The sequence below is a fragment of the Thermobia domestica genome, chromosome 18 (assembly GCF_964235325.1).
Source record: "Thermobia domestica chromosome 18, izTheDome1.hap1.1, whole genome shotgun sequence".
Classification (NCBI taxonomy): Eukaryota; Metazoa; Arthropoda; class Insecta; order Zygentoma; family Lepismatidae; genus Thermobia; species Thermobia domestica.
In genome coordinates this window covers 173,615,823-173,641,573 of record NC_137471.1, presented here as the reverse complement: position 1 = coordinate 173,641,573, position 25,751 = coordinate 173,615,823, and the positions used below count along the sequence as shown (strand labels likewise).

At 36.9% G+C, this 25,751-nt stretch overlaps 1 protein-coding gene and 1 long non-coding RNA gene across 2 annotated transcripts in view; both read left to right on the top strand.

Annotated features, from left to right (window-relative positions):
- Positions 1 to 25,373, top strand: part of LOC145675399 (uncharacterized) — a 41,029-nt gene extending 15,656 nt beyond the window's left edge. The window contains exon 8 of the mRNA XM_081745803.1: positions 21,505 to 25,373. Within this exon, the coding sequence (XP_081601929.1) occupies positions 21,505 to 22,359 (855 nt within the window). The 3' untranslated portion in view covers positions 22,360 to 25,373. The remainder of the gene's footprint in view (positions 1 to 21,504) is intronic.
- On the top strand, positions 11,762 to 21,504 carry LOC145675684 (uncharacterized). Its single transcript, XR_014129182.1, has 2 exons — positions 11,762 to 12,136; positions 21,259 to 21,504. It is a non-coding gene; the product is annotated as an uncharacterized LOC145675684 (long non-coding RNA).
- Positions 25,374 to 25,751: the final 378 nt, after the last annotated feature.

Below are 25,751 nucleotides of genomic sequence, written 5' to 3'. Positions count from 1 at the left end.
TTAATTTCCACATTTTATTGAGAACTGCTCACCTATATCTTTGCGGGTGTCACGAAAGAAGCATACTTAAATTACACCGTGATTTTCATTGAAAAGAGTAGTTTAATTTAGGGAAATGACAACATTATTTATAAAAAGTAAGTTTATTACACAACTAAAATGGTAATATATAACAACATTTAATTTAGTGATTTAACAAGAGTAATTTGATATCTGATAGTTCATTTGATAGTTTGATACCTTAATATAGATTGATAACAGGCCAGATATTCAGATATTTAAGTTATTGGAGATGGAAGATAATATACGAACATGCGACAGCAGTTCTTAACCTTGAAAATTTTACGGTAGGTAGACAAATCATTTTGAAGTACTTCATGACATCTCTAAACTTGAATTTTATGATGCAACAAGGGCTTATACATACCTTATGGTAGTATTCTTGTAACTGTTAGGAACATTGACGATGATTCTGTCTGCTCACAACCGACGTCTCGAACATCTGCACCTCGTAACTTCTCAACAACCGTTTGAGACCTTGAGGTCCTTTTATATTATTTTCGAGGGACACACCCAAGCCTCGTATCAGTCAGTTCATCCGTTTTATCATCTCCACAAATATGGAATCTTATTGCTATTTTGCACTCTTATTGGCTCTTAGAGACTGCCGCACCCAAGATACGTGGCGTGACACACATGTACACACGTGTACTGTCACAGCCGGAAGAATTTAATAGCATGATTTCTAAACTTATCTATAGATTACTTATATTTAACCGATTTCAACATATTAATGCGTGTCACGTTGCCAAAATCATGATTATGTATCCTGTAGGATGACTATGAGTAACCTTCGACAAGTAAACTTTCTACAAAATTGCGCAACAAAAGCAACATTAATCACCTTCAGAAGGTTTTACGTATTTCCTTTCTCTGTTGCTAGCTTGTGGCAAGTCAAGAGAGAAAAAATGTCTTTTAAAATGCATATTAATCAAAATAATCTTTTTCAGTTCCTTCAATAAAGAGCAATGCAACCATATTTTTGAACTCAGCGTCACAATTCTTCACCGTTGAAATATTCAAAAGAATTTTGACTGTCACTCACGGATAGCATATTCTGTCTTTCAGCGCTTCAAAATCATCTAGAACATCCATATCATCTTCTTCAAGCATATTCACCCACTCCACTCACACCTTATCACAATGTTAATCATGCATTAATCTCCGACGATTTGTCCATATAATCTTCAGATAAGTGTTGGTGTAAAACTTAATTCTCACTTCGATTATTAGCTTAGGTATTATCACTATCCACAGATTAATCCTCGGTTTATGGAACCGAGCATAATTGTCCATAACTCTGGAATCTAAAGCTTGCGCAAACAACTCATACACCAAATGACAAACTTGATCCCAACCTCATTATTTATTTAGTTCTCGAGAATATGTCCCAAAAGTTATCCATCAATACCACGGGAACAACAAACCTGCATAAAACATAATCAAGTACTCTATAAAGTAGTGAGCCTTTTGCGCACAAGATGGAGCTAGTGTCCGAAATTTTATGCTACATGAGTCACACCCAGCCAAGCCTAATGCGGTGATGCCAACCATTTGAAAATCCCAAATTTTTTTACAATGTTTCTTAAAATGAGATCAAGGGAATTTTCGTAACAAATGACAGAATTTGCCATATCTCTATTCCATTGACGCACAAAATTGACTATGAACGTGTAGATAAATAAGTCTTCAATAGTCGAAAAATAACGCTAATTTTTAAACTTTGTTACTATAGAATGCATATTAATATTAATTGTACCTTGGTATCGAAAAAAATGAAAGAAAAAACAGTATTAATACAACAAGATAAAACGAGAAACGTCCAACATCCAAAACCCTCCTTACAAAGGGACTGAAGAGTGAATTTATCTAATCTTATTACGTTCAGTGAAAGATTGTGGCACAAAAGAGTGATGGAAATACTACACTTATAAGAAAATGTACTTCTTTTCATCAACATTCTCTCTTTAACCCTGGAAAGCTAACATGTTCAAAAAGTTACGTTAAAGCTAACGTATCGTAAAATTTACGACTGGTTACAAAAACTTAGCTACATATATATCTTTTTACTAACTGGGATTTTCATGATTACAGTTGGTAAGAATACATATGAGTGAACATTTTTGCAGCCAGTTTGGTTGTTCAAACTTTTTCCGCGCAGTACACACAGCATTTCCCGCAATGTTCTCCGCAGATCGGCCTGTTGCAGCGGAAGCAATACATTGACGTCATTCTCGTCTTGGCTGATGAGCAAATGCCACAAATTGTGCGAGGCTAGTTTTTGGACTGGACGACACTCTTCTCTGGCACCGGTATTCTCAGGATATCAGCAAGGAATTGCCGGAGTTTCCGGGACAAATTTGAATATTGAATCCGTTCTTTAGAGCCATGCCTCAATAAGACTGCCGTGAATTTTCATGGCGAATTTTCTTCTAGAAAGAGGCTTTTGACCCATTTTCATAACGTTGTGAACAGAAATTAAGTAGGCATTAACCAAGGTTATGTTTATCATCCCAAAGAAGGCACACAAGGCCCATCGTTTCGTCTTACGGCTGCACGACACATTTGGTCCAGTGCATCAAAGCCTCCAGTCTTGATAAGGTCACTGTCATTAATATTTGTTCGATTCATTTTTTTTAACTTTCCTTGAATAAATACTATAAAATAAAACCAACACTTGCATTAGAATGTATCTGTAAGTTCACTCAAGAAGTAGAAAATAATAGTAAACAATATTAAAAAATCCAAGCGTTATTCCTAATGTATCGTAAATCTTACGACCGGCTAACGAGTTCATATAGAAATACAGCTGGAAACTAAGCAAAGTAAATACTGCCCAACAATGCAGGCTTAGTAGAAAACGGAACTCAGTGGACTAGTCCATTTTCGCCGGGCGAAGGGGAAGGAACGTCAAAATAATACAACTCGCTCGTAAAATTTACGACACGTTAGTTTTCTCGGGTTAAATTACGGAAATGATACAAAATTAAATCTTTGAGTTATGCGTCCTACAATTATGCTGGTTAGGGTAAAGGAGACGATGATGATGAGAAATGAATGAAATGATGGAATGAAGAAAGTGGGATGAAACTGGAGAACCCCGAGAAAACCCACGCATACGGTGTTTATCCAGCACAAATTTCAGTTGGCGCGATCTCGGATCGAACCATGGACCCCATGCACCAGAGGTGGATGGAACGCTCTAGAACTGAGCCATTGCGTCAATTATGGAAAATTTGTGCTCATAAGTTTGATAAACGTAGACAATCCGATTTTATGGATAATTCACACATATGCATTGAAGAAAGTGACTGATACACATGAACTTCATTGTCCATGTATTTAAAAATTTGAGAGTTTTGTTATTAGTATAGCGTGGAAAATTACAGAGCAAATGACAATTTCTACCTCTCGAATCGGAATTTGTTGCGTTGAAAGACTATTTGACCATAGCTGTGGTATAATAGTTCATGGGAATGAGACTGGCCTATTCTGGAAGATGTCTAAAACTTTTCATTGTGAATGAAGAAAATAACTTTCTAGGCTTGAAGGTTTATAAATGCTGAGAAGCAATAATGGTTGACAGGAACGTAGCTGGTAACTGCAAATTAAAACCTCTCTTAATTTTTCGTTTTGAAAGCTAGAGAAGCTTATATACGTGAAATAATAAACCATAGATATCTTATTGTTTTAAGGATTTGTTTGGTCATCAGTAAATACTTCAGGTCGAAAGTTACTGGAGGACCGAACAAACTACATCTAAAATAATGGTTCTTATTGGCTACACGAATGGTCACCGTCCAATCAGTAGTTAGTCTCGACACATGTGTGAAAGTTGATTTTCTTGACCAGTCATCAAAATATGCACGGCTTACTACAGGTGCGTCCCTTTGCACATCTGACTGAAGCTATGAAGCGCAATAGAGAGATACCTGTTAAAGAGTTTTAGGAACAATTCAATGTTTAGCTGCTATAAGAAACACCGCAAAATTCGTTGAAATTGCAGTGAAATTGCGAGGTTGGAATTTCCAAACCAGAAATAATGCCTAGAAGAAACATTAACAAAGTAAAGATATGATTTTCGATACGTTCATAAAGATGCGTAAATGTTACTGAACTATCTGACATTTCAGACTTAATTCCAATAGAAAACGGCATGAAAAGTTTGAGCTCAATAGGTCTTAAGACAATTAGAAAGATGTTTATAATTCTGAAAGCACAAACTCAAACGAAAAACGCGATATAGGCACAAACCAAGGAATAAAAAAGATCATTAGCTTACTACAAATACATTTGGCAAAGAAAAGAACGCTCTGTATCGTAACACGAAAACTCCAAGATTTACGTCCCACGTATATGGCAGCTAGGCTAAAGGAAATGGTGATGATGAGAAATTAATGAAGTATTGCAAGACGAATTTGCTAGTTTTGTGAACCCACCAACATATAAAGGTAACCAAGAAAGTTCTGTCGCTTTTTATCCACCGATTTCGAACATCGATATGTCATCTAAGACGTACCTCAAAGAACAAAAATAGTAACTAAAAACATCGGCGACCTTCCGCCAACGTTCTGGAACGCCATGGATTCTATCACGGTAGAACTTGGTAGGCAGTGAACCAAAGAAGGTATAAATCGCAGTTTTGCACCTATATTAGGGATTTAAATTGGCACTCTCTAAGCTGATTGTCCAAGGAATGGAGTAGATGATAATTGGACGGTAAAATGTCCGGGAAGCACGGCAGCTAAAGCAGTCCACGAAACACACAGGAAGACATTTTCCTGATGGATTGCTGATTTCGGTTGGTCTGGAATCGGTTCATGGGATGCTAACCAATGATAACGGCACCGTGCACCTTCGTACAGGATCCACTTTTTATTACAACACCCTGTGCACAAATGGCTCCTGCCTAAGACGAGACAGCAATAAACTCAGGTGTCTGCTTGCGCTACCTAATGGCCCAGAATCAAATCATATGGGTCCCATCGACCCTACTTGTAGTGCATCTCAATTTGATGGAGGTGGTGCCGAATGATTTCACCCAGTTCCTCATATATCTGGCCACTATTCGCATCAATTGCTCCCTGAATATCTTAACTTTTATATCTGTCGGTGCTCCGGCACGTGGTGCGTTTTCGAGTGTTTCGTTACCGTCCTCAGACTTGTTAAACCAGCGCTGCACTATCAGTGTACTCACGAAATCTGAGTTCTCGGTCCCACGATTATGCCGATAAGGGTAAAGGAGACGGAGATGAGAAATGATTGAAATAGTTGAATGAAGAAAGAGGGAGGAAACGGGAAAACCTCGAGGAAACCCACGCACACGGAGTTTGTCCACCAAGAAGTTCGCTTGGCGGAGCTGGGATCGAACCCGGGGCCTAAGTACCAGAGGTGAACGCTCTAACACTCAGCCCCCGTTCGTACTCACGACATTCTCACCAAAGGCCTGGCATATCCTCCGCCCCGCTGCAGCAGTCTTTGACCCCAGTTTGAACTCGCAGAGCATACACACTCTGTGGAGCTCCCCATGCTCACTTTATCCCTACACGCGTTCACGATGTATCTAGCTGCAACAACCAACTAACATTTTGGATATACCCACACCAAAAACTGGCCTTCGAATAGTGAAGGGTAAGTTCCCGGGAAGATATTTTTCGGGAATATTCCCTGGGAATTTTCCGGGAATGTATGTACAATCACAAAGAAAATTGAATTACCTATATTATGATTTCAGAGATAAATACGTTTTTATATGACAGTATGTTATTACTGTTGTCCCCAGAGGAGTCTTTAAAATGTATATTCTGAACGATGTTATGGTATTCTATTATATTTAGAGAGTACGCGTAAATGAATTTTTATTTACAATATGGCTTATGAAAGTAAATGTTTCAAAAACAGTATAGTAAGTCCACATAGGCCTACCTAAGGGTTAAGTATTGGTTCCTATAGATGTTCTACACAAAGTGCACGCTTACCTCGTGGATTTTAGTGGTCACCTACCACAAATTGGTTCGTTTTATGCACTACTTCTTGTCATACGTCCACACTTTCTGAGCCCTCCTGGAAAGTCCTCTGGACTGAAACACTTTCTGAGCCGTCCACACTTTCTCATACCTCATGCTTCGCTAAAGAAATACAAAGTTCAAAATGTACGAAATATGTCAAAATTAGGTAGAACCATCTGCTCGAGTAATGGCGTCCTTTTTATATGCACTTACTTTTTATATTTAAACCGTACTATAGCACTTTACGTGCAGTTTTGCTATACGGATGCATACCATAGTATAAGTACTAATAGGAGTAGGAGTAGGAACGGGTTAGAAGCCCCGCAGGGGTTCTTTGGGTTCTGGTCTCGTCATAAAATGGGCAAGTTAAAGACTTCCCCAAATTTTTCCGTACATTTTACAATCTGTGGATTCGTATAGTAAACCTGTGGGCCTACCGCAATTTTTTTACACTAGTAATGCTACACTTCCGAACTTAAAATCTACTGTATTATTATATCAGTCATTTGCAGAATTTGTTCCTCAGAAATATGTCTATCCGTTCAGTGTTCAACATTAGCTGTAAATTTGGAAAATGTGGTGTACCTAAACAAAATCTGTAAGCTTTGCATAATGTGATGTGCCTAAAAATGACCAACACCTTCTACAATACAGTACGACTATCATTACAAATAGCTAACATCTGGTAGACTATGTCACAACAAACGGGCAAATTGTTCTAACTCGTTTGTGTTTACAATTTAGTGGTTTGTTTCAGAGAAACCTATATATAGGCCTATACAACATTTTCCAACCCGCACAACTGAACATTTTTATTAATTCTTGAAGCACTTGACCATAAAAATCAATAACAATCTTGTATAGTTGTTCTTCTTGAGCTCTTGCTGTTTACACCAGCACAACCTCACACTCAATTTTGAATACAATTTAATCAGTTAAACTATTGCTAGAATATGGTCCAGGCTAATTTAAATTAATTAGTAACGAGTTACTAACTGAGTCCTCTACTATGTGCTAATCAGAGTTTCTGAATACACTTTTGATAACCATTCGTTAGTCATACTCTTAGTATTAAGCTAATTAAACGTCAAAATGACTCTGCATAATGCCCATTATAAATTTCAAATGATCTTTGTTAGTTTGGGCATTATAGTTGTGAAGATGAAGAGGAAATATTTTTTTCCCAATAAGCAATTATTCTGTATCATATTAAAACCTGATCCTATATTTGATTGGAAATACAGTCTATAGTTGCCGGGAGAGTATCGTTTAAATATCGAGTAGAGTGGCCGTTACGGCGAGTGCATCGTGTTATGTGTGTCCCGTGATGACGAGAGTTGTGTGTGCTTTTCTATACATATTTACCAGTCTTATGAAGTAACGTAACGCAAGTAACGCGTTACTTTTTAGTAACGTTTCCTAGTAACCCGTTACATTTTTTCCAAAGTAACTGTAACGGTAACGCGTTACAAATTTTTAAGTAACGTACCTAGTTTGCGTTACTTTTTTCGAGTTACATTTCGGATGAGTAACTACAATATATTAACAACCTCCTAACAACCATCACCAAAATAAAATCTTAAAACCGTACTCCGCTACAATATGTATATTTTTTCGGAGACAAATATTTGTTTCCTGTAAGTGAATTTCTCAGAATGGAACAATGGAGCATGAACGATGTCAGTGACCGACAATTCCTGCACTGTTCGCCTTTTCCCGTTTCGCCTTATGGCCTCTAGCAATGAAATTTGCATGTAAAACCTGTTATCACTTTTCACCTTAGTGTAAGGCGGAACGGGAAGTCTCGATGTGCATTTTCCCGTTTCGTCTTACGATCTTTATGCTGGTAAACTTGCAAATACATTCATAGATACAATTTGATTTGTTTATTTACATAAGAAAATATAGTGCCACTTGCTGTCTTTGGAAGATGAGGATAGCATTAGGGAAATCATGTGTACTGACTGCAAGCACCTGGAAGATTTTGAACGCTCCAAATCAATACATTGCGTGAGTGAACTACGAGTGCAATGGTACTGGTAGTCTATTTTACTTTCATTGGTGTTGTTTTTATAAAGATGGAGAACGAAAATATAAAAGTTTTAAAGCTGTTCGGGTTGGCTCTGTTACCTTCATCAATATGTATGTACCTCCTTATCTTCATCTGCTCGCATCTGATTGGATCTCTCTTTTTCAATCTTTACCCTCTCCGTGGTAACTTGGTGGTGACCTTAATTGAAATCATCCCCTCTGGGGGGCTACATTCGCCAATACGGCCGCTAATGAATTTTGTGATGCTTACTTTCATTCCTCTTGTTATCTTCTAAATCATGGCAACCCTACTCGTATTCCCCGTTCTTCCGAATCTCCATCCGCTCATGATCTGTCTCTCTGCTCTGCTTCTCTCAGTCGACTCCTCCGTTGGGAAGTCTTCGCTGACGCTTTCGGCAGTAGTCATTTCCCCTTCCTATCCATGCCTTCTCCCCCTCCTTCTCCGTCTTTGTCTTCGGCTTTACCTTTTTCACCTCCATCATTTACTCGCCTATCCAACTCTTTAGACTGAGCTCACTATCAAACTATTCTCCAACATTTACCACCAACACCGCCTTCCACCTCTTCCCACGACCAAGCAATCCATTTTCGCCATAAAATTGCTATCAGCACCCGCCAATCACCCCAATACCCTTCTATTTCCCCTTCTCCCACTCGCCGTTCCGCTCCATCGTGGTGGACCTCTGAATGTCAAAAATGGATAAATCAACGTTTCCATTCTGAGAAAACCTAACTCCAAACCAGTTCCACAGCTAATTTTCTTCTTTACCAACGTGCACAAGTTGTTGCCAAACGTCATATCCTCCTCCCCCGTCGTTTAGCCAGGGGACGTTTCTGTTCTACTCTTACTTCCGGTACTAAACCTTCTAAACGTTGGTCCTTTTACCACTCCCTTACTCGTCCGGTTGTTCCATTACATCTGGGATACATATTTTTTCTCATGGGTTTTCCTATTTCATGCCCAATTAGCCCCGGGAACGACTATGTTACATCCCATTTGGTTTTCTCTTTTCTTTCAAGATCCTACTGTTACGCCTCCGGATTCGCCATTTTCCCTACGTGAATTAACCATAGCCCTTTTAAAACCTAAATCCACCGCACCCGGTAAATACGGTGTCTCGTTTAATCACCTTCAACATCTGCCTCCTCCCCATCTATCCGAGCTTTTACATCTCTACAGTACCGTCTGGACCACTGAACATATTCCTCCCCTCTGGAAGGAATATGCAGTTCTTCCTATCTTAAAACCAAATAAAACCCCTGGAGTATCTAATCATTACCGTTCTATAGCTCTTTCTTCCTGTGTTTTAAAAGTCTTTGAGCATCTTCTTAAAAATCGAATACAATGCTTTGTGGAACACCATAATCTTCTGTCCCAATATCAGTTTGGATTTCGTATGGGGCGCTGTACTTATGACTGTCTCACTACTTTGGTTTCTGATGTCTGGTTGGCCTTCATTCAACGTAAATCTCTGTTCGCAGTGTTTTTAGATCTTGAACGAGGGTATGATACTGTTTCTTTTTATTATATTTTAGACGAACTTTGGCAACTTGATCATCCTCCTAAATTTATTCGTGTCATACATAATTTACTCATTAATGGTATTGTTTACATCCGCATTGGTCACCAATATACTTCCTCCCGACTTACTTCTCAAGGTTCTGTTTTATTTAATTTATATATCGCTCGTCAAATGCGTCATCTTGGTACTACTGTTCGTGTTTTGTGCTTTGCAGATGATATTGTCGTGTGTACTCCAGCCTCTTCTTCCCTAGCCTCGAACCTTCTTATTACGGCTCTCACATCCTTTGCTCATTGGTGTGATAAATATAATTTTTCAATTAACTAGACTAAAACACACCTTGTGGAGTTTACCCGGAAACGTTCAACTTCCCCTTTCCATTTACTCATCCGTGGAGTTTCAATACCTCAGGTTACATCTGTTAAATATTTGGGCATGTACTTGGATTCCTCTTTGCGTTGAACTCCACACCTTCGATACCTACAAACTAAAACTGACTGTTATATTCATCTTCTCCGAATAATCAGTAACCCCAGTTGGAGTGTTGTCATTTGTCACCTTCTGACCCTACTCTGTCAAGTTACCTCCCTGTGATTACCTATGGCATATTCCTCCTTTCCCCGAAACCTGTCAAGCGTATTAACACCAACCAATCCCTTCAATATCGTACCCTTTTCCTCCCTCCCAATACTGCCGCCACAGCTCTACGGAAGCACGTGTTCCTCCTCTCACAATATATGTTAAATTCCTCAGTGATCCTTCTGCCTTTCTCGCTTCCCCAGTACTTACACTGTTTTCCTCCCCAAACTGCAATTATTATCATACCTACATATACCATCTCATCATTGTCCCTATCATTCCTTCCTTCCCTTTATTTATTAGTTATACCACTCTTTCCCCTCTGCTAACTAATACTTTCTCGATCTCGGAATCCTTTGCCTTATTTGTATGATTATTTTCCTTCACCCTTAGATCTCAATATCGATCTTCCCCTTTACCCTCCCTCTTCGATTTGTCTCCAATATCCCAGCATTTATGTTTCGCTTTTCCATTCCTGGCTTTCTCACTTCCCCTCCAACACCCGCGCTATTTATATACAGATGGCTCTAAATCACGTGACTGTGTCGGTTCGGGTTTCTATGATTCTTTTCTCAATCAACATTTCAGTTACAAATTGCCCTCTTCTACTACTATTTTCAAGCAGAAGTTTACTCTGTAGCTGCTGCCCTCCTTCACTTTCTTCACCATTCCTATGCTATAGTATGTCTTGTAACGAATTCCAAATCCCTTCTTTTCACATTGTAATCATACCTTTGGACTTCTAAAACTGATAGTATTATTTTAGGGATCAAAGTGTTGGTAGCTCTACGTAACACTTCTGGCTTTTCTACTTTCTTTTTATCAGTGAAAAGTCACGTGGGTGTCGTGGGCAATGAATCAGCAGACCGCACTGCACGTGTCGGCAATATGTTCGGTCACCCGATTTCTCTCATACTCACCCCCTCCTCTTTCCGCTCCCATTCCCACTCTCGTCATCTACAGCGTTGGAAACATTATAACTTCCAAGGTCCTACAGCTAATGGTAGTGGCATCACCCTACCCCTCTCCCCTCCAATCCTTGGTTTCTTTCCACCTCCCTCTCCACTTTCAAATTCGTATCTTACTACAATTCTGTCTTCATGTCGCAACTACTCCCTTTCGCCTCTATCGCCTCCGTCAACGTCCGTTTCCCCGCTATGACTGCGGAGTGGACCTTGGTACAGGTAATAATTTAGTTTTTTCATGTCCTGTCTACTCTATCTATCGTTCCCAGTTCTACTGTCACTTGTATGCAAATTATCGTTCGGGACGTTTCTACTTGGATTCTATTCTATTCACGGCGTCGATTTCTCTTCTCAATTTTTTGCTCTTTTATCTCTCTAAAAATCGCATGTTTCCCTGTAGTTCATAGTGCTCTCTTTTGTCACTTTCCTATTTCTTAAATTTTAAAGAGTTTATTCTCTACCCTATTTGATCTATCTTACTTTTTTGTTATTACTTCTGTAAATTGCCGATAGGTCCTATTCAAGACGGTGGCAAGCTCTCTTTGTAAAATATTATTCATTAGCAGTGAAGTGAAGTGAAATCTTTTCCTTAACTCTTGCAACATAAAATATAAGGGAAGTATAAGAACAGTGTTAATTTCTTATTATATTTCAATTCACAATGGCCTTTGAGGCGTCTGTTAAGTTGCAATTGACGTGCAAAGAAGAAACTGCTTATGACTTACCTCATGAAGATCCGCTCGAAGGGAAAGGGTGGACATACGAACTAATGAATGATAACAAAGAGATAATATTATCTACAACGGAAGAAGAGGTATCAGTGGACAAGGATACAGCTATATGCTCTTTGGATTTGAAACTAAACGTTGATAGGGTAAAACCAGGGGTTAAGTTTAGAGTTACCCCTCCGCTTTTTATAAAAATCAGGAAAATTTACAGGAGAAATGAGGTAAGAAATGATAATTTGAAGTTTTTATTTGATGTTTAGGAAAGTAAATTCGGCAGAAGAGTTATGTTTAATACGAGAAAAGATATATGGAAGTTAGTACTATTTGCCGGATGCGGAAGCATTCGCGGAAGGTTTCAGCAGCATGGTAGTTGTAAAATATGGCGAATATGGCGAACAGGTGTAACTGATGCGCAAAAATAATGAAGAAAACCTTTTAAAATTGTTTGAAGCCCACGGAGTACTGAAGTTAAGTGAAATGTAACAATTTTTAATACTTTAAGCACTGTTTTTTGTATGTTGCAAAGTCCAAGGGCAACTCTGTACTGGAGGGGCAACTCTAAACTTAAGCCAAAACCAGAATTAGCACTAGAAGAAGATCCTGCATTTGAAAGTAATATAGAAACGCTAAAAAAAATAGTGGTTCAGGAGACTTGCGCGTCGTATTCTAATGACTCCCAACAATTAACAACAAAAAGTTTAAATTCAGTTCGGCCAGAAAGGTAATGTTCAATTTTTCATTAACTAATTGAACGGTTAATTGAACGGTTGAGATTGACAATACGGTTACATGGTTTCGGAAATTTTGTTGGTTAAAAGCAATACCTCACGATAAATAATTAGGTATGGGAGATATCATGAACGTAAGTTAGTAGCCTACATTTTGGAAATGACATGGCACACATAGACTAGCTGTATACCAAATAAAAATAATAATAAGATTGATACCATCCATGCAATTCTTATGTGGTTCATATCTTGATAAAATAATTATTTCTTTATTATTGGTTACACATTTCTCACTAATTGTTGCACATATTTAAAATATGGGTGCTCGACGATATTGTTTTATTTATATAGAGACTTATGTGAAATAACAAATAATGAGAATGGTAATTATCCTAAAATTTCACAAATGTAAACCTGTAATGTATTATATTCGAACATAAACTATGGACGTTTGTGATTTTATTTAGGGTTTAGCTCAAATGGGTCTAGCCTGATTTTTCCGGCGGGCTTCGAAAGACATAAGTAAAATACAAGATAAAGAATATTTTAACCAACAATGGATGTTCATTATTTGTAGAGGTCCATACATCAGTCCATTTCATAGCTGCACTCATTTTTTCAAGGAAGTCGACTTTTTACATTCCCAGCGATTATTTCTAGGGTATGGACCTCGATTTCTCAATATAGGATCACCTTAGGGGCCTAGTAAACATACATGATATATTAATTAATTAAAACAACGCTAACCAGAATGTGCTAGGTGGCCGGTAAAAATAGGATAGCTATGCAGATTAAGGCATTACGCAGAATGTTCGTAAACGAGGATAGCGCAAAATTCTGTATTTAGGATAAACTTACATGTCTTACGTGTTGAATGTGTTCTTGTACGTTCCTAAATATTTTATAGGTAACGTCCTGAAAAGCTTTCTTTGCTTCTATATTTGTGTTCCAAAGTAACACAATATATTACGGAGGTAATTTCTTAGTTATATGGATTCCTTCATTCCCAAACATTTTTGTGGTTCCGTATCATGATTTGCCACATTGAATTTTGATACTTCATTTCGCTTACAGTGGTTACTAGCTACCGTAACACGGGATTACTTTGAAAATCGGGCAATACTTCCCAGAAAATATGAAAAGAGTTTCACATTCCTCTGTCGGTAAAGCCATGAACAGTAAACAGAAAGTTTCAAGTACCTGTAAGATAGAACATGTAACAGTATTTTGGCTATAATGTTGGGGGTTAGCATCATTTCTAATTAGCGGGAGGGTTCGTTGTTGTACTGGTATGGAAAGCAGTCACTGTAAAGACCGCCAAATTTTAAATGAATTTCCGTCAAAGTTAAGTCAATTTCGTAGAATACTAGTGTGCATAATAAGACTTTGATATAATTGTTGAAATTGAAATATGAAACGTTTCTTAGGTGGGGTTACTTTGCAAAACATACGAAAAATTATGTTGATTATACGTTTCTGTGCAATGTTTTCCCTTCAGTATTTAAACATTTTACTTTCTACACAAAACTGCATGCATTTTATTAATATTGATATTAGAATGATGGTACCAGTATCAGTACTTATTTTGAATTATCGATATTTGTGAAGAAAATTATGTATTTCTGGTACCGAATCAGGAAGCACATTCTAATATTTTAGCATATGTCCCACAGAATTGCCAACTCACGAACAGAAAAATTGATCCTCGTGAACTGATTTGTTTTGGTTATTCCTTTTGTCCAATAATATCATTCGAACCGTAACCAGTGGAAGATTTACGGGGTTTGTAACTTTCAGGCAGAAGCCAACCCAAAATTGCATGATTTTTTTCTTTCCTTTTTTTTCTTTTTTTTTTTTTTTAAGGCAAGTAGTTAATTACACTCATACAGTAACTTTAATCGGTTCTTGTTGCTTCAGTCTCTTCGTGGAACTGTATCTGCCTGAGTCACCTGTTGGAAGTGTTCGTGCCGTTAGTGTGACGTCCTTTTTGAAACATTGGTTGTAGTTCATATTTTTCTCACTAGGTGTCTCTGTACAGTCAAATGGTAATTTGTTAGTGTGACGTCACATGTTCTGTCTGCTTGTATGTGTGGAATGCGGTGAGCGGGTATTTGGATTTTCGTTTCATGGTGACGATCGAGTTAGCAAGTGCGACTGAGAAACCGTAGCATGAACTTAATACAAAGAATTTGAACTTGCCGTTTTTAAATAAGTTTGTATTAGATTCGGATATGAACTCATATCGCTTTGCAGCACTGCGTGGTTTAATTGAGTTAGAGAAAACCTGTCATGGTTGTGGTCGAAGCCTGAAGATATTTCCGACGTATGGTAAAAGAGGGCGTTTATTGGTTAGTCTTGTTTGTAATAATAACAAATGTGATCGCTTTAATAAATTGACGTGTGTGTGGAAAGGAACATTTTTCATTAATGTGAATTTGAGTATTGCGCATGTGTTCCTGCTATCTTATTTTTTCGTGAATGAGCAATTGTGAGTTCATTATTCGTGAGAACGAATTTGCTCGTCCGTGCGTCTGTCACGGTTAGAAAGAGTATCAGAGCAAAATGGTTATAAAATACAGAGAAAAGTTTTCTTGCAATTGGTTCAGCTTCCAAAGAATAGGTTCCTTCTTAGTTAACTCTATTCAAACCTGAATTGGTTCAAGTTAACCATTTCGAACTTCAACGTTTATCGCCGTAAGGCGAATATTGTAATATAGCGAGAAGTATTTGTTTGCAAACGATTCTGCCCCTTAACACAATTTTACTATTATCCAATGTATTTTACCGAAAACGAAGATGGTTCAAATTTAATATTGCATCCAATTTCAAAAGTAATTTTTTGCAGAATTAATGCTTTCATGATGATGTTCCTTATAAATTTTTTAGCGTTCCTCGAGGAGATTCAATTTCCTCCACTAACCGTGTAGTGAAACTAAAATTTCTTCAGACTAGTGCTACCTACCGTTTCCCTTGGGTGCTGGCTCACGAAGAACTCCCTAAGAAAACAGCTGATAACAATCCTGGTCCAGGCTCATATTCTGTTGGGCGCAAATTGATAATGTTGAAATGTGAACAGTGATTTGACATGAGCCACGTTGATGCTTTTGAGACTCAGGTTGTGTTATACTTACTTTTGCGTATGCACACGCATACATACACGTAACTGGCAAGCCGTCTGCTCGCAGGAATTCACACACACATGAATGAAGACTGTGATATTTACTTAGGTAAATTCCTATTTATTGAGTATAGATATATGTGGGTACGGAACAATATATATATATATATTAACAACACACAAAATTCTCACTTGGCAGAGCTAAATGCTCAAACAAAAGATATTGCTCTGCGGCAATCAAATAAGCAAAGTGAAGAATAAACTTTTAACACTGTACGGTAAATGTAAATATGCACGCACTCTATATGAACACTAGCAACATAGCCCTTGTTTGAGTATCACTAACACTATATATTCACTTTTCGTATTACGCTAAGATTTTCACTATGTGATACTGACGAGGGGAAAAGGGGGGAATACTGCTGATTGAGGTATCTTGATTCTTAAAAGACACTACATCTCCGGAAGATATTTATCTTGTTTCACATCCTATATGTATATTAATGTAGCACTGAAAATTCTTCATACTATCCTTCTATACGATGTCTTGCACTGCCTACTCTTCCAGCAAACTTTTACACACGCCTCCTACAACGGATTCCTTTTGCCAACTTCTCGCTTCTGCTCACACTTGGGAATAACCCGTTTCGATACTCAGGGTTGACAATGCACCATGTAAAATAATAAAGAGAATGTTAATGTTTGCCGCATACATAGACAATGCCACTGTGTTGATTTTATAATAAAGAATACTGGCAACATTTAATTTGATCCCGTGGGAAAGGAGCTTCGAAATAATAGTTGAAAAAGTGTAGCAGTCTTAACTAATGAATTCTTCCCATGGTTATAGATTTTTATGCACTGCTGTTATAGGTAAAACTGTTCAGTGGAAAGAAGCAAATATTGGTAATTGTGTGTATGAGTCATTCCACCTACGACTCCTACAGGATAGGAACGCTTGTTCTCACGGTAGGAAGGATGACGTAATACGAAAGCATGAGAACACGATAAATACAATATCATTCATACACTATATCAACTTCGTATCCAAAAATATTCCCAATGTTAATAAATGTAGTTAAGAAAAACGTATATGCAAAACAGTCGTGGTGACGAAGACTATAATTTGGAAACTATTTTACAGAAAGAAAAAATATGTTTGCTACGACGAAATACTCTGTTGAGACGATGAGCGTTGCATTGAAAAACAACTTCTTTGTTCTATCGTGAGAAGCGATAAGAACGACTGAAGAACACCTGCATACACAGAACGAGTTGAAATTCTCACCAAAAGAGAAATAGCTTTTAGTTGAGTAAAATAATAATTTCGTTGCATGAATAAAAGTTAAAAAGAAATACACTGGTCGTCCAAAACATAGTTTTGTGGCCGGGCAGACGGTCACACTAGCCATTAGTTTCAGACTTAGCTAATGAAACCGTAGAACGGAACGGTAAACGAAAACGAGAAGTGATTCTTCGAAATGATCCTGTGTCTATACACGACACATAATGACTGGGTAGACGCTCTGTCAAAATGGGCACTTTTCCAAGTTCTGTATTGCTGCCAGTTTCAGTACCGGTTTCATCGTTTATTGCTGTAGAACGAAGACGGTAACAGGAAAGGAGAAACGGTTTTCTGTCAAGAATTCAGCGTCTCAAAACAACATATTGCTACTATCCTGGATATTACTAGTACTGCTGGTTTAAAAATTGTTCTCCGTAGAAGGAGCAGTGTAAAAGCTATAAGGAAGCGACTTTTTGCATGGGATGATACATCGGAAGCATAGGTTGCATCTTTTGTATTGAAATCTTAATCAAACCAATCCAGTTTATAGTAGCCACTTCCAATTTGAACTTTTATCGCCAGAGTACGGAAACATAGCAAGACGTCCTTCAAAAAACAATTGAGCTTCGAACATAAAATGACTCTACAACACTCTACCAATAGAAGAAGTGGCTCAAATTTAATATTAATTTAGGTTTCAATAATTATTTCTACATGATAATCGCGGTAAGAGTTATGGAGGTGCGTTTTTATAATCAGCTGAGCGTTCTAAGATAAGGTTCCACATTTTCCACTAAGCCCTATTCAAAGCGAAGCGGTTTAAATTAATCATTTGTGGTCTTAATATTTGTCATCGTAGAATGGAAACCGAAACAGACATTAACAAACGGTTTGTGCAAATGATTGAGGGTCTATAGTGGACATATCACAACCAACAGTACGTTACGAAATCGGAAGTTGTTAAAATTTTCTAAACTGGTCATTTCAATAATGATTTCTGTACAATAAGGACGACTAGAGATAACGAGATACGGTCTCTTACAACCGATTCAGCTTCTCAAGAGTAGGTCCATCTCCTCCGACCACTCTCCATTCAAACCGTGAGCGTTTCATACTAGCCATTTCTGATTTCAGCATTTATCTTTACAGAACTGAGAAGGTTACAGACACCGAAGTGCGACTTTCTGGAATAATTTCAATTTTTAAATTGAACACTAGTAATAAAAGAACTAGTAATAATCTAAGAGTAACGAATGTGCTAATGGTTGTTCATATTACCTTAACGTGGAATTCTGGAATCATACTATCATGTATTTCAAGTATGTACATAAAGATTACAAGAAATTGAAAACTCTATGCTTCTCGAAAGTATTTATTTAATTAGAATGTATCAGACGTAACTACGTAGCTACATATCAATATACGCAAGATTTTACTATCTCAAGGTATCAGACACTATAAAAACGCAACTAGAAATTGGTATACTTAATGAAATCACGTATCTTGTGCAAAATTTTGAAAGTTGTTATATCGTCCCTTTGTTTTTTTTGTAATCATAGTGACAGATTCTTGTAGTTGCAATTGCAAAAAGCTCTTCCGATTTTTAAATTTTCTAACAAAAAGTTATGATATATAAAGTGTTAATGACAACGTTTTTTTTTTATTTTCAGTTATAATTATGAAATGTTTATTTGCCATAGCACGAAATAAGTATTTTTTTATGTACCTGAGTCAACTCTGATATCGTATGTATCGTCACGGACGTAAGTCTTTGACCAGATAATGGCGACTGCTTTGAAACTAATGGAGAGTATGATAATTAAATCTGTTATATATGTAGTTTTGTGTGCAGAACATACACACTTCTGGGTCATTGTGAGTGGTTGGTCTTGGTGGTCCGCGGTTCGATTCTTCGAGGACATGCAAAAAAAATATAATTTAGAATGTTTATATTTCTGATATATAATAAAATTAAGAATTGTCAATTTCTCTCGTTCTTACAAGTTAGAGTTGAAACGACTTCCTTCACAGGGAAAAAGTAATTACGTGACGTCACAAGATACAATCTCGATTTCTACTGTCTGAAAACTTTGCTTGTTTCGAAACAATTCATTAATACAAACGGGTTACTGTTGAGGCCTAGTATGTCATAAATTTGCCTGAAACATCATTGTGTAATTGTTACTAAGTGTTCTTCCAATCTTACTTAAAAAAACAATAATGTTTTCGTTCGGCATTTACAACAAGTTCCGTATATTCGTTCAAGAAATTTGATAAATCACAACTATATATATATATATATATTTTTTTTTTTTTGTATATTTTCATAATTTATCAATATAACGCATACATAATCCAATGTCTTTTAATCAAAGAAAGGGTGTTACTTCGAAACGTTATTGTGATGAAGACAAATTCTACATAGCTTTTCTTAATGTATCCGAAGGTTCGATTTTCACATTATTCAGTAGCTGACACCTTTTTCTTATCTTTTCTTGGCACAGTATCTCTCATAACTCAATTCATCGTTATATAGGGTTCCAAAGAATTTATTTTCATTTTCGTAACTTAAGTATGTTTATTTGCATTCTGAACTCACAAGAGCCGTAAGAAAATTTGTTTTTAAGTAATGGTTATGCCGGCTAAGCTACAAAAGACGTCGATGACGAGAATGAAAGAAATATTGGAATAAAGAAAGTGGGAAGTGAGAGAACACGAAGAAAACCTATGAACGTTGTTTGTTCAGCACAATGCGCACTAGGCGGGAGCTGGGTGGAACAGGTTGTATCATTAAATTAACAACACTTCAGTAATAATAATAATAATGCTATTAAAAGTCTTAAAGTTGGCAAAACCTTAAATTTAGGTGTTTTGGGGAAGGGGTTACGTACCTTCATGAAACACCTTTACAGCTACTCAAATTTAAACGAAAGCCTTCCGCTAAAATTTCGTGTAGAAAATATTTTACTGTACGTTTTCAGGAAAATAATCGTAATAAAATGAACTGAATATAATTGAACACTAAAGCTTGTAATAAATTAACTTGTGGAATTTGCAGATCTAATTATAAAGGCTTTGCTACAAAAATATATACACAAACCATAATTAAGTGAACTCTGACATACAAAGTAACAAAATAATGTATAAGATTCATTCTACAGAGCAATTGTTGCTTAAAGAGTGCCTTACTCAATTTCGAGAATCGAGATAAGACGAGAAATGTTTACGATACTTTTCATCTCTGTCTCGATTCTCATCTACAAAGCATGACGATAGTGTGACTTAGCCTTGCCCCATCTTGAATTAAAATGTTAAGTTATCCCGATTTTGTTTGCTTTGTTTAGAATCGAGATGAGAAATTCGTCTTTTCATGGGCAACATTACACAAAACCGAAATATTTTTTGCCTAATATCACGTTTCTCTTTGTAATGGTAAGACCAGAGCGATAATAAGTCTCATTTTTAAATATTCTTTGAGATAATTATTATTATTACTACTATTATTCCTGAAGATTTGAGAGTTCAAGTGTTGATACAAACTAGTATTCAAAAATTTGAATGTAATAAAATGTGTGTTATCGCCCATCAATCGCCAACAAAATTTCTAAAGTAAAAAATTCCTCGACGTGTGTTCGATTGAAGAACCTCCAGATTACTGATCAAACGCCTAGACCACTGAACCGCGATCATTACGCTGTAAATGATTCGTCTTTAGTCTGGTTACGTTAAGTTTCTCTATCTCAGCTTGTAAAGAGGTGTTATTTTTTTCTTCTTATCAGAAACATTTTGTGTTCCTCTTATGATGATATAAGTGAATGATCTTCTATACAGTTTATATTAAGAAGTTGAGTTGTTCTTACACCTTTGGATAGTAAGTTTTTTTTTTTTTTTTTTTCACTCGAAACTACAGATTAGACAGATATAATTCTCATACTGTGCATTTGTTTCAAAGCAGCCGCCATTATCTGGTCAAAGACTTATAAACGCGACGATATAAATAATTGTTCAATTTGATATAGTTAAACAAACTGCAGCCTCTTATTTTGAGAATAGAGAGATATGGAGACTACTCAGTGTATTTCTAAAATATTTCATGTAATAAAACAAATTAAGCGTAATTTTATCATGAAACATAGCGAATGATTACATTTTTTTTTTGTTACTTAATCATTGTCTCCATTCACATTTCCTTGTTTGTTGAATTTGTTACAGGCGCGATAAAATTTTGGCTTTCAACGAAGAAGAGTATACGTTTATTACATTAAAGGAAGCCATTTCTCATTCAGATGAGGAATCACATACTTGGATGCAGTTTGGGAAAGGGATTCATAGATCACGTTTGTTAAGACATATGGTGACACAGGAAAGTGAAAAGCGTCATACGTACCAAAAGAGTGATAAACGCTTTATTCAAAGTTCAAATTTGTCAAGCGGTAAGTTACCGCATACAGGTGAAAAATACCACATTGCGGAGTATGTGGAATTGTGTCTAATGTATGCTCAAGTTTTGCTATGAACGTGTTAATGCACACAGAAGAAAAACATCACACGTGCCAAGAGTGTGGTAGGGCATTTAGTAGACGTTCTACTTTAGCTACACACATGTTAATCCACACAGGAGTAAAACATCACACTTGCCAAGATTGTGGTAGGAAATTTCATCGACGTTCAACTTTGGCTAGACACATTTTAATCCACACAGATGGAAAACCACACATATGCCAAGAGTGTGGTCGATCATTTAATCAACGTTCAAATTTGGCTATACACATGTTACTACACACAGGAGTAAAACATCACACATGCGAACATTGTGGTAAAGGATTTAATCGACGTTCAAGTTTGGCTAGACACATTTTAATCCACACAGGAGAAAAACCTTACATATGCCAAGAGTGTGGTCGAGCATTTAATCAACGTTCAAGTTTGGTTACACACATGTTAATTCACACAGGAGTAAAACAACACACTTGCCAAGAATGTGGTGAGGGATTTAATCAACGTTCAACTTTGGCTAGACACATTTTAATCCACACAGAAGAAAAACCTCACTTATGCCAAGTGTGTGGTCGAGTATTTAATCAACGTTCAAATTTGGCTATACACATGTTAATCCACACAGGAGTAAAACATCACACATGCGAACATTGTGGTAAAGGATTTAATCGACGTTCAAGTTTGGCTAGACACATTTTAATCCACACAGGAGAAAAACCTTACGTGTGCCAAGAGTGTGGTCGAGCATTTAATCAACGTTCAAGTTTGGCTACACACATGTTAATCCACACAAGAGTAAAACATCACACGTACTGAGAATGTGTTATAGGATTTAGTCTACGTTTAAGTTTTGCTACACACTTGTTAACCCAAACTGGGGCAAAACTTCACACATGCCAAGAGTGTGGTATTGGATTTAAACATCCTTCAAGTTTGGTTACACATGTTAATCCACAAAGGGGAAATACCTCACACGTGCCAAGAGTGTGGTGACGTATTTAATCAACGCACAAGTTTGGCCGCACGCATGTTAATTGTCTAAGGAGCAAAACATCACACATATCAAGAATGTGGTTAACCATTTAAACGACGTACAAAAGATAACATCGAGGAAGCGAATCTCTCCACCTGCGGTCAAACATACTGAAATTTAAGAGATGAATGCCACAGCAATATTAACTCGAGCAACAAATTCTTCGGCTGTCGTTGTTCGTGTTACATACGAAAGGCGTTTCATACCTTTCCAAAAGAAAAATCAAGGAGCATGAGATAGGGTGAATGATATCCATCTTTCGCAATCCAGCGATTTGGGAATGTTTTATTTAGGTAGGTCTGTATATTCCTGTGAAAATGTGCAGGTGCTCTGTCATGTTGAAGTCACATCTGGCTCTCATTATTCAAGTTCACATGTTATAACAATTTTGGGAGAGCATGTGAAAATAATACTCCTACAGTGGCAGGCTGGAAACAAATATGGTCATACCAAACACGACTATTGCTAGTTTCATTACGGTCTCTGATCATTCAAACGGCGCTGGCTTCAAATTCCACTCTCCATATGGTGCAATTTCCTCCGATTTCACGTTTGGGATATTAAAGAGACCTTATCTCTCGAAAGCGAATATGGAGACGTGGAAAAACACAGTAAAAGTTAATCTCCTTTGGTGGTCACGATATAAAGGCCTCACTTCTGGGCTATTACCCGTTGCCTCTCCATAAAGTGTATATATGCCAGCTCGTAAACTGGGTAATCTCCTATTGCGCAGGTACATACAGATTAACACAATCAATTTTACTTAAACACCAACGTCTACACTTCTACGCTACTGTGCCTGGCCACAATCTTGTACCGCTGAACGCAACATTTCCTATCCTGTTATACAGCAATTCCACATGCAACACCAAAGCATCGGGCTATGTATATCACTCACATGTTGCATATATGCCTACCACAACACAGCCAAGTAAATTGACGCCATAAGTAAATTGAAAGCAGTATGAGCTACATAAGTATTGCTATGTTTACAAAAAAAAAAAAAAAAAAATGCTACATTCTCTTTCCTCCGTAGGTATTCCATCCAACTCCAAGGTACATTACAACAACGAAAAAAGATTTTTCTCCATATTTTGAATGTGATTCTAAGAGCTTTCTTCTAGAGAATTTCTCTAGTAGTGACAAAACGTGTATGTGGGTTACACTAGGACGCTATTTTGGTATAATCACAATTGCAATGTAGTTTTTCTTAGCTTAGAGCTAAGAGGCGGTTTGCCAACACCCAAGGAGGCTGAAGCCACTGGAAAGTATCCCTGGAAGAAAATTCACCATACGGATAAACCAATCAAGTATACTGTTCCAGCGCATTTCTTTGTATCGTTATGCAACGTGTACAACATCTCATATTTCTTCTATTCCTTTTGCATCTGTACACAGAAGTATCATTTCCACGGAATTACGTATTAAGAGAAGGAAACCTTTTAATGCACCTTACTTTTGTGCAGTATCCACACAATATTTAGGAATCCTTGTTGTCATGCGGAGAATCCCAAGTACAAAATCTTCACATATAAACTCTCAAATTTTGGATACTACAGTCCTATGTCCAATCGTTTTAAACCAAAGCTGGATCAAAGTTCTTTTTCCACTTTCAAAGACTAGTAACTTAAACAGGAAACCATTCATTTGTGCTCCGCCACCGTTAGCCTAGAAGATATAACTATGATACGTTACAGACTGCGTTTCATTTAAATTGTTCTTTTATGATTTTATTCTGTCCTGTGCCAAATAGATCAATCGTAGATGTGTATTTCTCTTTCTTTCGAAATCTAAGTGTTCTTCTAACTTGAGCGATGTACTACTATTTTTTATAGTTGGAATATTGTAGTTGATTGTTGTTCGTTTCCCTCATTCAACATTTGATAAAATAAGTAAAGGAATACTCCAATTTCTTTGGGAGTTGCCATTGCACTATATTCGATTGTGCTCTGACGGAAACTACAACTAAAAATAGTGGACATTCGCTATACCCGACTTCGATCCGAAGATTTGTTCTTGAGTTATGGCTGTTTTTACATTTCTCAGACAATTTTTCGGTCAAGGCAACGAAAGGAGGCATTTTTACACCCAGGTTAGTCAGTACTTTTCGTTTTATCTCGGTGTTAGGAATCAGCTTCCGATATTTGTTACATTAATTAAGTTAAACGCTGTATATAGAGGGTGCCATTTTATATATTAAAATCACCAAACTTGTTCAGTAACGTAAGTAGATAAACTGTGAGAACGTCTTTACACAGAGAAACACTTTCTAGTTCATGTAATAATTTTTGTCAAAGATAATGAAGCTAAAAGTAACCCATAAATCAATATAGCTATATTTTAGAAATAAGAGTACAATAAGCTGATTATTTGAATACTTCACTAAAATAATCAAATTTGTAAATGAATAGATATAAAAATTTGAATTGTTTAAACTTCGCTATTTCGATTGCGCTCAGCTAATGATTTTTTTGCAATAAATGAGTAGCAGCACTAAAAGCCGCTATATTATTTTACCAAATAAACCTGAATATTAATTGCGTTACTGGCTTTACATTATACACTTTTTGAAAGTGAATGTGCCGTTTACCTGTTCTTTGCCAATAGCAATTGTATAAGTATAATACAAAGCTGGTATACAGAAGAATTTTTAAAATATTTATAATGTGATATTTTGCAGGCCGCTTGTTGTAAGAACGCACTGTACCCTTTGCAAGTTCTTTACCAATAACCACTACTTGAATTTACTGTACAGAATTGATATACAGAAGAACAACTAAAATCTCTTATTTATAATGGTTCTTTTTAGAGTCGTTTTGAAATGTGATTAGTACCATACTAGAGATTTACTAACATATATTTCCAGTAGTAGTAAGACATTTTGTATGGCGCTAATCGTACGTCAAAACGACTCTGCATAAGGCGGAATGTGTTTCGCACGGCGCACTGTATCCTTCATATGTTCATTTATCAACGGTAACAGCATGAATTCATTCTACAGAGCTGTACAATACAGAAGAAGAAATAAAACCACTTATTTTTTATGTGGGTTCGCAAGGGCTTCTTAAGTAAAGGGTGCACTGTACCCTTCAAGGATTCTTCAAGAGTAATGGTGTGTATTGATTGTACACAACTGTGCCATATAAAAGAATAAATAAAACCGTTTATATTTGGT